Genomic DNA, 13,330 nt, shown 5'->3' with positions numbered 1-13,330 from the left:
CCTCCACTATCTGTCTCATTTCATTCCTATCCCTCAAATGATTTTTTCTTCATTTTATTTGCATCATATATTTGTTAAAATATGTGTACACTTTTCATCCCATGTGTAGTTTCATAGGAGCAGAGCAATGGTAACAGACCATGGATGGTGACAGGAGCTGTGTCTCATTCTGATTTGGAGATGGCCATTGGCATTCAGGTTCCAAGAGTCATCTCCTTTTTCTGCCTTCCATTTGCTCACAAATAGAGAAGGCTGTGGAGCAGAGTGTAGGACAGCCTCCAATCATATCCTATTCTTTTCTGAAAGAGAGGCAATGAATGGAGTTGGGTGCTGGTTTCAGTGGTGAATGGGAGTAATATTAACTATAATAATGTTTGTGAGTGAAGGTTTTGGTGGTTTTGAAGCCATATCTTCAGGAACAACAGGTGAAAAAAAATATCTGTTGCTGTACTTTACTCTCTAAAGCTGCTTTCCAATTGCTTTGTAAGTCTCAAAACTTTTCTCTATTTTATTTCCTTGAAACTGGCTTCACTTATGAAATAGCCTCACAATGACCCTTTGTAATAACTTAGGCCAGTGTTTCTCAAACATCTCCAGGTGTTTTGGACCTCGGCTCCCAGAAATCCCAGCCAGCTTACCAGCTGTTAGGAATTGTGGGAGCTGAAGTCCAAAACATCTGGAGGAGCACAGTTTGAGAAATCCTGATTTAGGTAGCTGGAGATTGCCCAAGGTCATCCAGTGAAGAATATTGGTGTGGTAGCAGAGAAGTCTGAATAGCTCATCTGCATCAGGCAACAGAATGTCTTGAGATTAGATTCCTTCCTGATTTGACAATGTATCATTACTCAGGACCAACCTGTCAGTCACACTCGAAACAGCTTGCTTCTAAGTATATTGAGTTGGAATTGCATCAGTAATTGCCTAGAGGAGAAGAAGCTGATGTACCTCTAAAATCTTTTCTCCAAGCCTTTAATTATCCACTTTCTCCTCACTGTGTACTTTAGGGATAACTATGTCAATGAAATTGCTAGACTCTCTGAACATGCATCATTTCACATGTAATGTATTCATCAGAGATATGTCAGACCTTTCTAACTGATTTTGAAAAACAAGCATATTGCTATGTGGGGAGGAGTAGGACACTTCAGTAATGAGCAAGAGCTTGTTGATTCACCGTCGGCAACACTCTATTCTAAATCTTTCCTGAGCAAACCCTTTAGCATAGCACTGACCTGGATGAGTTGCACATACAATAAAATGGCGGTGTTTGTAGTGCTAATGAACTCAAGATTAGGAAACCGCAGTACGCTTTTTGTGACACATTTTGAAAACTGTGTCAGAAAGATGGACAGACAGAATTGATAGGAACCTACCATGAACTCTCCCATCTGCATTGTTTCAAAATATTTTTGCTTTTAAAAAATGACAATTAGCATATAAAATGGAAGAATTAGAAAGATCTTCCTCTGAATAAAGTTTTCCGTAGACATCAATTCTGCAATTTTGTTTGCATTTAAAGTTAGTCACAATAAGATTCAACTGTACCTTTTCTCAGTATGCAGGTGGGGCTTAGACTAAATTGACATGTGCAGAGGATCAGAGGACCATTTTGGGGTCTTCCTATCTGAAATTAGAAGTCACCTTGGTGTTGCTTTGGTCACTTATATATTTGATGTTTCAAAGTAGTTTTCGTCATAAAACCACATTCCTTGGCTTTTTTCATTGCCAAAACAATGTTTTCTAGTCATTTTTTAAAAGTTCTGGGATTCAAGGAAGTTGGTTCAGATCCAGTATGATGAGGCAAAAACTACCTTAGATCTTACATGGGCTTGATGTAGTTCACGGCCTAAATAATTTCAGCTTTATTCTAAGCACTAGATATGATTTTCTATAATATATCAAGTTTGGTCAATTGTGGCCCTGCAGATTATTTTAGTTTACAATTTGATCAAACTAGCATAACTAACAATAAGGGATTGTGGGAAGCAGGACTGTAGCCAGAAAACTTTTTTTGGGGGGGGGGGGGACTGTAGTTCCCTGGTGGAAACTGTAGTGCACAACATCAGGAAAACCATCTCTGTAGCCATGACAACATTGTATGGAAATCTGGAAATTACAATTTAGAATTTTCAACTAGAGACCTCTAGGGTTTCACCAAACTATAAACCCCAGGATTCCATAGTGTATAGCCATGGCAATGAAAGTGGTATGCTGATTTTAAAACTGTACCATTAAAGGACCCTTGTTCCCTTGGTGATTAGTGGTCAGAGAGTGAAAATTGTGAATTAAAGGCAACATGAGTACTACTTAAAGGTTGTTGTGCCTGTTCTCAGTATAATTTAGCCCTTTGTTTTGTTTTGTTCCCTAAGTATTTTGTAGTAACTCATTTCTCTACTGATTGGATGGGCCTTTCTCTAATGTTTGATTAATGTCTGTCAACAAATATCTGTCTTATCCAGATGTATTCTTTTATCCTGCCATCACCTCCTAGTTCTGTGCTTTTCTTAAATGGGGTGATGTGCATACAAATGTAGTTACATCTCATTTTGGATATTATCTCTACTTGTTTGCCTAATACAAGTTTTCTGTCTCTCAGCCCCTTCGGTGACCCACTGCAATGCATTCTTTCTGTGAGTTTCCTCCCCAGTAAAGCTTTTTTGAGCAGTTACAGTATGCTCTCAACTTTTGAGGAGGTTAGGGGCATCATGAATGTGGGAAAACCACAAATGAAAAGCTGCTATTTTGTTTTTTTTCCCAAGAGAACATCTCTTTAGGTCCTCTGTGGTCAACTTCCAGAGGAATCTTACTAGAGATTCTTAGTGAGACATATTAATCAAAGCCATGAATAATCAAATCAACCAAAATCAAACTCTCAAATGTGGAAGGCCAGCTGTAGTTTGATGTGGTGTCTGGATGTTGACATGTAGAATAATAACAGATGAATATGCTGTTTGTTTGCTCTGCTCATCCCCATTTTCCAAGTAAGCTTCTCCTCAAATCTTCCATGGAAAACACTACTCTTGGACCATCCTTTCATCATTCCCCAAATTACTCACAGTCCTGACATGTAGCCTATGAGCACCTCAATTAAAAGCTACCAGACTGGCCTGTAATAGACTGCTGATTCTGTATCTGTTGGCAAATGTTAGCAAAAGGTACACTCAAGGACAGCACTGGCAAGAGCCAAGCTTTTTGGTACAATTCGAACTATGACAAGGCAGAGAAGTGCATATACCAATACTCCCGCCAAGCATGAGAGTGCATGCATGCATACACACAAACATGTATTTTCTACTCTATTGCTGCCCTATACTCATATAATTGTCTACTCAATAGTACTGCTCATTTTTTTCCATGAGACATATTTGCAAGTAGGTATGTATGAAATTTCACACTAATTGTGCCATGTTTTAGTATACATTTTTATATTTCTTTCCTTGTGTCAGAGTTACAGCTTCTAACATACCTGGCCTAAGGTATATTTAAGTATTTGTCCTTTTTGCTTTGTCCTTTGCTCTGACTTTTTCCAGTCTAGATTCCTTGGCCAATTCTCTAGCGACTACCTTATAAAGCCTGACCAAAGCAGATTAGTGTGTGTGATGCATTTTAAAGCTAAATATAGAAGCCAGATCCTATTCTGGTACTAATAACTTCTGGAGTGACACTCCTGTTTTCCACTGAAACTCAGTTTGTTAATTTTTCTGCAAGGGGTGAGTTTAGGTTTCTCTTCTTGTTTTGTTTTGTTTTTTTGCTTAGGCCTTTTTCTTCTTACTTTCAACTGCCCCTCTCCTTTTAAATAATGTTTTCATATATCCTTTACTTGGCCAATCACAAAAGAAAATATACATGAACTAGCTGTGCCCGGCCATGTGTTGCTGTGGCTGATGGGAATTATTTGTTGACCAGGTGGAATAGCAGTGAATAGCTTTGCAGCCTCAAAGTCTGGCTGTTTTCTCCTTATGCGAAGCCTTGTTTGGTGAGCTGGAATACAATGGAATAGGTTTGTTGTTTGGAAGACTGACTGCTTTGTACATAGGGGCATCCTTCTTTGGGCAGGTTGAATGGGATGGAGTAGCCTCATGGCTTGAAAACCGAGGGTTTACTATCTAGGGGAAATTTTGCTTGGTCAGGTTGAAGAGCACTGAATAGCCTTGCTGCTTGCAAGTGTGGTTGATTCCTGCCTGGGGGAATCCTTTGTTGGGAGGTGTTAGCTGGCCCTGGTTGTTTCCTTTCTGTAATTACCATTTTCAGAGTGTTGCTTTTTTTAGTGTCCTGATTTTAGAGATTATATTGTTCTGTATTATTACACCATAGTAATTTTAGATATTATATTTGTTGACTGAGACCACGGCCAGGTGGCCCCTCTTTCCAATCCCTGGAAGAGAGATAGAGGCCCAGGCAGCTGAGGCTGGGAAGATAGGGCTATCCTCTGAAGGGGGGAAAGGAGAGGGAGGGGGGAGGGGGTGCAAGGAGCCCTCGGCCGGCCTCAGGGGCCTCCAGAGCCCCCTTCTTCCTTCCTTTCTTCCTTCCGTCCCCCGCCAAAGAAAGGGAGGGGCCCCGAGTCTCCCTCCTTGCTGCCTCCAGGCCTCTGCTGTCTGAGCCTGCCTGGCCGAGGCCCTGCTCGCTTTGCTCAGGTGAGAAGCAGAAGGGAGCAGAACACCCCCCCCCCCCACACACACACACAAGGAGGAGGTAGAAGGAAGGATTAACAGGGCAAGAAACGGCGCTGAAGAAACGGCCCGTTTACCGAGGCAAGAGATGACCAGGCTGGCAGGAAGAAGGAAGGGACAAGCAGGCCTTGCTGAAGAGAGGGGAGAAGCTGGCTGAGCGACTGCAGACCTGCCTCAGCCCCCACAGTTCCTCACGGGTGGTAAGCAGGTTGGGATTTCTGGTTAAAGGACAGGGAGGTCAGGCGGCCAGGGCTCGGGGAGGGCTCCTAGGAGTGGCGCTGGCTGTGAGGCCCAGGCCTCTTCTTTGCTTTCTCCTGCATGCCCGCGCCTCTGTCCTTGCTTGCTTGCCTGAAACACTGCCAGGAGGGCCCAGTCCCCCTGATGTTCAGCACGCCTGTCTCCCATGTTGTGTACTATACCGTGCAGGAGGACATGTAGAGGGGAGGGGTGTGGGTTCTCTCGGCGCGAGGAATCCATTTTTGCGCACATGCACATGGTGTGTTTTGGGTTTTCGGGGTTTTTTTAGAGCCCGTGGAGGTTCTTGATGTGATGTTTTGTTGTATCAACCTAGAGGCGTAGATAATGGGTTGTGTTGTCAAATTTCAAGGTTGGGGGGCCTTTAGTTTTGTTGTTTTGTCCGGCACCGCGATTCCATCACTCTTTTTTATATATATAGAAGATGGTGAACCGAAGTCTGGACTTCTGTTGAAAAGACTTGGATTCCATGTAAAGATTAGGAGGCTTTATTATCGAATTGTCTCAATTTCTTAAAAAGGACAAGATGGTTTTACATATAAATAAATATTTATGCTGCTGCAGAGTCAAGCACTTAAGAGTTTAGACTCAACGATCTTAGAGGAGATATCATAATTATCATATTAAACAATTATCTCAATTACATTGTTTTATAACTGCTTGGGCCCTCATCTTTAACTGCCCAAAGGACAGGCTATTCCAAATGAAAGATGAGATGAGATTAGTTGCTACCCGCATCTTCAGAAAGATAAGCAAATAAAAGCCTTACTTAGCCTTAAGGGTAAGGTTGAGAGAAATGTAGTTTTGTGTTGGTTTTTGGAAGGTAAGCATTTAAATGTCTGTCAAATTGTTCTTGTTTAAATGAGGTCAATGACTGGGTCTGAATTATCTTAGAGTAAAAGTTAGGGGTCATATTTTTTCTGGGAACTCTACTGAAGAGAAAGAGAACACAAAGAGTGTAGGGGTGCATTTACACTGTAAAATTAATGCAGTTTGACACAATTTTACTGCCATGACTCAATGCTATGGATTCATGGAAAGTGTGTCTTTTGCTTGCAGTTATAGAATGACAAGAGACTAATATCCTGGACATGTTTACATGAAGGTGTACTCATGCCCTTTTTTACAGATGAGGAATCACCCCCCCCTTTTGTTTTTGAAGGACTGAAAGAGGACATTGTTTCCTCTTTTGAAAGAGGCCCTGTTTTTGTCGAGTCAAATATGGTGTAAAGATAAAGACCTATAATGGGGGCAACCAAGGATCTTGGAAGTCATACAGCCATAGTTACCTTTTGAACTTCAGACTTGACCAGCACACACAGCTCCTCCCGATAACAGTCTCCCTTCTTCAGTTGAGATGTTCTGGAATTGGGTTTACATTATAGAAAGTCATTTTTAATTTTGCATCTGTATGTTATCATTAGCATTTGCAGTTTTATGCAAGTCTGTATTGGCTTAGTCCGTGATGTCGATGTATGCATAACACACATTTTCTAGGACCTTCACTAAAGTGGGAAAATTGCAAACAGAAGATGGAGGAGACAGATGGTAGGGAAAGGGGTGGAAGATAGACATTTGTGTATATCATGTTCAAATGTTATTTCTACCTTCTCTTCAGATAATTATCCTACAGATTAGAATAATAATTATTATCCTACCAGTTAGATCTCCATTGTGAGTTAAAAAGAAGAAAGCTGGAGCTGGTGGCTTAGGGTTTGCCTAAGACCACCTGTTCATAAAAAACAAATTTTGGAAATGTGCTGATAAAACTGGTGGATGTTTCGTAATAGCACTGGAAAATTAAGAAAGGGGTTTTCTGGAGGAAGCACAAGGAATCTGATAGATGGAATTTTTGGAAGCAGCAAATAGAGAGAAAACCATATGGAAACGGAAGGATCTTTGGATGCTGAGGGTATGAGATGAAAGGATTTGAGAGAATAAAAGGAAAATTGATTGTGAAAATAGGTGGCCAAAGGTGACTTGGAATTAAGAACGTAGAATAGCTTTGAAGATTAGGCTATATGGATTACAATTAACAGGGCAATATTGTGACATACCAGCAATGTTAGTAAGTTAATATAGCTTTTGTGAGTCTTCTCCCTGAACCCAACCAGAAATGGAACTGTTCCTAATGAAACATCTTTGTTAGTTTATTTTCATTTTTCATTAATTCTTTGATTTAAAGTTATTCATTAAAGCATTTAAACTTGTATTTCAGAAATTTTATGAATAAGCATCAGAAGCCGGTGCTAACAGGCCAACGGTTCAAAACTAGGAAGAGGGGTAAGTTTGCTCATTTAATTTTGTTGCTGTAAGTTTACTCGTTTAATTTTGTTGCTGTGAGTTTATCAAAGTCTTCCCATGTGTGTGTTTCTCCCAGCAAGGAACCCATGGCAGCTGCCAACAGATTAAAATAAAGTGCAGCTGAAATCTTAATTTTCCAAAAGTTAAATAAATAATGAAAAACAAAAAGGTTGAATAGTATAACATTTTAAACATTGCTTTTTTGGTTCAAGCCCTGTTCTGGCTGTCAAAACAGTTACACTTTAATGTACCAGGATGGGGAATCCGGTCACATCTTGTTGCATAATTCATAAAGAAATAGGCTATAATATGATATTCTTCAACATCAGCCGAACAGCTCGACATTTCAACCAATTGCCTTGTACATTTTTTAACAAAGAGAACATGGATGGGACAAAAAGGAGACCCAGAAAATCTATGGTGTTCTTCCCACTAGTGAGCTTTTATTTTTATCATGACCAGTGTATTGTATTGAAAGAAAAATGTCTATGTTATTTTTCATCAAATCATTAATCAGGAAGCACCATTAGCATACATTGCTTAGCAGTAGATTTGTCCCCTTCAGAAACAAATATTTATTGAATGGACCAGAGTCATTGGAATCCCACTGCTGCCAGAAATTATAAGAAGCATATATTATAATATTTAATTATACTGAAGTTACCAGTGGGCTCAGAAAATATGCCAAGTTTTTAAAAATTCTAGTGCATGAGAGTAAGATAAAAAATTGTGTGTCAGAAATGACTTGAGAAACTGCAAGTTGCTTCTGGTGTGAGAGAATTTGGCTGTCTACAAGGAAGTTGCCCAGGGGGCACCTGGATGTTTGATGTTTTACCATTCTGGTGGGAGGCTTCTTTCATGTCTCCACAGGGGGAGCTGGAGCTGACAGAGGGGGCTCACCCACTCTCCCCAGATTAGAACATCTGACCTATTGGTCAGCAGTCCTGCTGGCACAGGGTTTAACCCATTGTGCCATCGGGTGCTCCTATAAGATAAAGTGAATTGATGGGCTGAATAGAGTTAAGATTATAGAAATGCTGAATATACTGAAAATTATAGATATTTGGAAGGCTTTGATTAAGTACCACCCATTGCTTTGTAACATATGAAAGTGAAAAAAAAACCAAATTAAAACTTGGCTTGTTTCAGTATGCTTTTGTTAAATTTAACCACAGTTCCAGGTTTGTACAGAACAAACAAATTAAACATAGAAGTGCATTGTCTGGTCTTCTTGTTGCTCCTCTGCAAGTGGACAAATCTATACAGATAACTTTGGCTAAATGTGGTCTAGTGTTTCATATGAACCAAGCCATTATGAGTGCCATTGTATAATGCGGTTACATCTCACATTCTTTCCAGAAGAAAGTCAAGATAGAAATTTTGTATTGTGAATGTTTACATGCCCCTCCAATTCTACATGAAGTTGATCTAATTAAATATGTTAGCTCCCTTATTCCAGTATTTTGCTCTTTGGAATTAACAGAGCAGCATACGAAAGATGCTCATGCTATGTTAGTTTAAATATGTGGAAAATTAATATTAAATGCCCCCTTTTGAACCTCCTTTGAAAAGTTGACATTAAATCATTTTAAAGCAAGATTGATTTGAAAGAAGGAAAATCTGATAAGGAAATAGAAAGGAAATATAGTGTTCTCTTATAGCATTCAGCAACCTTGAGAGCACTTTATCAAAATGTATGTGCAGAGAGGGAAAATTATAATTTGACAAAAGTCATTTGATGCCTGAAGAGAACAGATATTCGAAAGTGATGGGGAAATTCAATAAAGCATGCAGATGCCACAAGCTGATTAGCATGTGTTCTCTCTTCTAGATGAAAAGGAGAAATTCGAACCCACGGTTTTCCGGGATACAATCGTCCAAGGTCTCAACGAAGCTGGTGATGACTTGGAAGCTGTAGCCAAATTTCTGGATGGAACAGGCTCAAGGCTAGATTATCGCCGCTATGCCGACACCCTCTTTGACATCTTAATAGCTGGCAGCATGCTAGGTAAATATGTCACACGGAAAACTTCACGACTTTAAGAGCTAATTCTGGAACTACATCCTCTTATATTTTTGTTTGCTCATGTTTTACTTCTACCCCTGCTCCTTCCCTTCTGCTCTCTCTTTGTGTCTTGAGTACATCTTCTTGTTTCTGATATGTCTTGGTACATTTTATAGACTTTGTTTTGGTATCCATGGCTACTGCAAATGGCTGAAAGAATATTTAGGGTGGGAGCTAAAAATAAATGCAGGGAGCATCTCAAGTCATAACATTTGTCCCTCAGCCTGAAAGCAAACAACATTGTTGTGAACTTCAGTGCTCTAAAGAAAGTTGGTCAACAGGATGTATAAAGTCCACATATTTTCAATTTTGGAAGGTTTTTGGCATATTTTTTCACTCCATCTTCTACCATATTTGTTACTTTTTTACTATGAGGGCTTTTGTACTGTAATATTGTCCTCAGGCTTTTGCACAATGTTATTTTCAGTGGATGCAGATATTTTTTTTCAAGTTTTGATGTAATGTTTTCATTTGATGATGAGTTACCTTGGATCCCATGCTGGTAAAAAGGTGGGATATACTTTGAACAAACAAATAAATCAATAGGAAAGCAAGCTTTCTGAGACTCAAGTCTTTCTGTAGTCACATGCTTGGTTAGCCTTTATGCTACAGATAACTCTCTGGCAAATATGCACACAGTGGGAACATAAACGCTAAGAATAAAAGCTGGTTTCATTATTTCTAACAAAATAATGCAGTCTGAGTTAAATTTTTCATAATTCTAAGATCATTTTGCTTATGTATTTTCAGCGCCAGGAGGGACAAGAATAGATGACAATGACAAGACTAAGATGACCAATCACTGTGTGTTTTCCGCACAAGAAGATCACGATGCCCTCCGACATTATGCTCAGGTTTGGTTGGAGAGCACTTAGAGTGATGAATGGACTACCATTTTGGCACTAAGCTAGGATATCCCAATCATTTTACATTTTTGAAATTATTTAATTTATTATTTGTTACGACATTTTCCTCAAAGCTAGGACTCGGGGTGGCTTAAACAAGTAAAAGAAATAAAATTTAAATCCGTGCATGTAAAAGGATACACAATAAAATGTTTTAAATGGTGTTAGAACAGGTGTGGGCAACTGCAGAAGGCTTGGGTTGCTAGTTTTCATCCCTGCACCCTCTGAGGGGCCACATTGGTGTGCCAAATTCTCCAGACCCTTAATCGGTTTAAATTAAGATAAGGGCTTTTGCTCTTGGAGTAAGTGCAAAATATGCAGTTGTACTGTTCGCAAGAAAAACAAGTATCTAAAGGAAATTAGACTTCTTGACATGTAGGTGCATGTAGGAATGGCTGGTTTCTATTTCTGTTGATATTGGAAATTTTTCTTATATTTAGGTCTTCAATAAACTCATCAGGAGATACAAATATTTGGAGAAAGCATTTGAAGATGAAATTAAAAAGGTAATGCTGCTAACATTTATAATCTGGGTCTTCTTTTTTAAATTTGCAATATATATATATTATCCACTGATGTATGGAATTAGTAACTATTCTGAGATACACAATGCTGAATTGTTAATCAAAAATAGTGACTTTTAAATAAAACAAGATGTGAGTTTTGACTTTTGTGGGGGTAGGGAATGTTTTTTAAAAGAATGTTCTTTTAATGTTCTGTTGGTCTAGCAAACTGCCCTTTTCACTCTTGCTAGGTGCTTGGAACCCTTTATTCTATTCAGCTCTCTCTACTCTACGAACATTGACTTTACTATTAATTACAATAATCTGTTGTTATGAGTAATACTGACTCATTCTGCTTCATGTACTGAAAGTGCTGTATATTCATTCAAGCTATCCATTTTCCTTTTCACACCTACCCACCCAGCTGACTTCATCTGGGAACACTTGATTGTTGGTAATATTTAGCACAGTTGAGGCAAACTGTGCTCTGTGTATGTAAATGTAAGGGCTTTTTATAAAGAATACTTAAGCTGAGTTTATTGAAAGCTTCCAACATAAAGTAAAGGTAGTCACCAACCTATCCCATATTTGTTTTAATGCTAGTGACAGATAGAATCATAGAGTGGGAAGAGATCATATTGGCCAACCAGTCCAATCTCTTGACATGCAGGAAAAGCACAATCAGAGCACCCCCAACAGATGGTGATCCAGCCTGTTTTAAAGCCTCTACTTCTGGGGTAGTAAATTAGTGACCGTGAAGACACATAGCGCAATAAATGATTGACACCATAATCTGAATAGGCTACATGCCAGTTTTCAGTGCTCCTTGAATTTGGAAAATATAATTTGGTGTTGGAGCACAAGCCTTTTATTCAGAGGGCACAAAGTTAAAGCTCCAGTATCTCCAGGCAGAGCCTGGTAAATAATTATTTCTGAAGCCATGGAGAATCCATGCTAGTCTAAGTAATTAATTCTTAACTAGATGGGATAGTAATGATTTGGCTTTGCATAGGAAAGCTTCCTGTATTCTTTGGAGGTTTCTACAGATTCCCCAATTTAAAATTGCTCATCAATATCCACTCAAATAAGATTTAGGTAGATCTTAGAGAAGTCCCTTTCGAGTTTCAGCAGTGCTCAGAATCTTGTTGTGAAATTCTTTTAGCCCAAAAAAGTAAGTTTCTCAAGCTTTGGAGTTGAATCTTCTTTTTGAAAAAAAATATCATTGAAACATGTGTGTGTATAAAGATAATAATAATAATAACTTTATTTTTATACCCCGCCTCTATCTCCCCAAAGGGGGCTCAGGGCGGCTTACATGCGACCAAGCCCGAATAAAAACAATAGCAATATAAAACACAACAATAGACAAAAGACATGCACAATTATAAAAATTTTAAACATTAGCCAATAAAAACAAATGACAAGAACTAATAAAAACATGGATTAAAATGGAGAGGTTGTAAAAGTAGACTGGGTAAGGTGCACCATAAGATAAAACTGTGGGCCTACATCCAATGAGTTTTGAACTCCTTGTGGTGAAATAATCTTAAGTAGCAATGAATCTTCCACTTGAGCATTTCTGTTTAGAAGTAGAGTGTGTAGCTGGGGCAAGGATGCAGGACAGTTTTTGTCCCTTCATGCCTACCGTTGGCCAACTGCTTCACACCATTTTCAGCAGAATGTTGTAACTAGAAATAATGTCTGGTTGTGGTTTCCAATGTGTTTGGGAAGCAGCGGGGCTTGATCTGTTAAAGATCATCTGATGTTTCTGCAGAATCACCTGGAAAAATGTAAGCATATATGAGCTTTTGGGAGTCAGAAGGAACCTGGAATAGGTCACAAAAAAGGAGTTTAGGATCACACATAACCAGTAGACTGTGTCTTCTGTCTTCTGCCTGAAAACATTTGAGCAATGGACATAATTCTGTGGTTGTTCAGCTTCTTAAACATCACCTTGCATAAAGTATGAACTTGATCATGATGTAAAATTTGCCATGAAGTTTTTGTAAAACCATTCACCCACCTAGAACTTTTTATACCCCTACTTTTTTCCAAACTAGGACACAAACTGGCTTACAGAACCAAATATATTGTAGATAAAAACATGCATGCATTCTGTTAGTATTATATGTATGCGTAAGCCATGCTACGCATGTGAAGCAATTCATTTCCCATAGCCTTAAGGATGTGTTATGCTAACAGTAGTGAAACCAGAGTTGCACCTACAGCAAAATTGTACATTCTGGTTGTGCAGGTGTACTATAGTTGTGTATTGGACAATGGCACCCAATCATTGGCATATATTGTGTAATGTTGCTGTACTTTCATGGGGGTTACATAGTGGTGGTGGATCCAGTGAATATTTGGGCTGTTTAGGCTGAGGAGAAGTTATATTGCATGCATAGTTAAAATATAAAAATATAATACAATAGTAATATATTTTATTTGTTACCCAATTCTCTGAATGGTTTGAGGTGGAGCACAGTGGAGGTAATACACATGACCAGTTAGGTTCAATGTTTTTAAAATGTTCATGTATTTAAAACATGTTTTTCAAAGGGAGAAGAAAAGCATGACGACATATTAAAAAGTTCTTTTAATATAATATAAAACCAATTCACAAAAGCC

General features: G+C 38.8%; 1 protein-coding gene across 2 annotated transcripts in view; it reads left to right on the top strand.

Annotated features, from left to right (window-relative positions):
• The window catches only part of bzw2 (basic leucine zipper and W2 domains 2), a 48,440-nt gene that overhangs the window by 14,501 nt on the left and 20,609 nt on the right, over positions 1-13,330 (top strand). The window contains exons 2-5 of one of the 2 annotated variants that reach the window (XM_062958065.1): positions 7,144-7,208; positions 9,061-9,237; positions 10,045-10,148; positions 10,640-10,705. In XM_062958065.1, the coding sequence (XP_062814135.1) occupies positions 7,144-7,208; positions 9,061-9,237; positions 10,045-10,148; positions 10,640-10,705 (412 nt within the window). Of the gene's footprint in view, positions 1-7,143; positions 7,209-9,060; positions 9,238-10,044; positions 10,149-10,639; positions 10,706-13,330 lie in introns of those variants that run through there. The other variant, XM_062958066.1, reaches the window with a different exon arrangement.

Source organism: Anolis carolinensis, chromosome 6, assembly GCF_035594765.1.
Source record: "Anolis carolinensis isolate JA03-04 chromosome 6, rAnoCar3.1.pri, whole genome shotgun sequence".
Lineage (NCBI taxonomy): Eukaryota > Metazoa > Chordata > Lepidosauria > Squamata > Dactyloidae > Anolis > Anolis carolinensis.
This window is presented reverse-complemented; position numbering and strand designations above follow the sequence as displayed.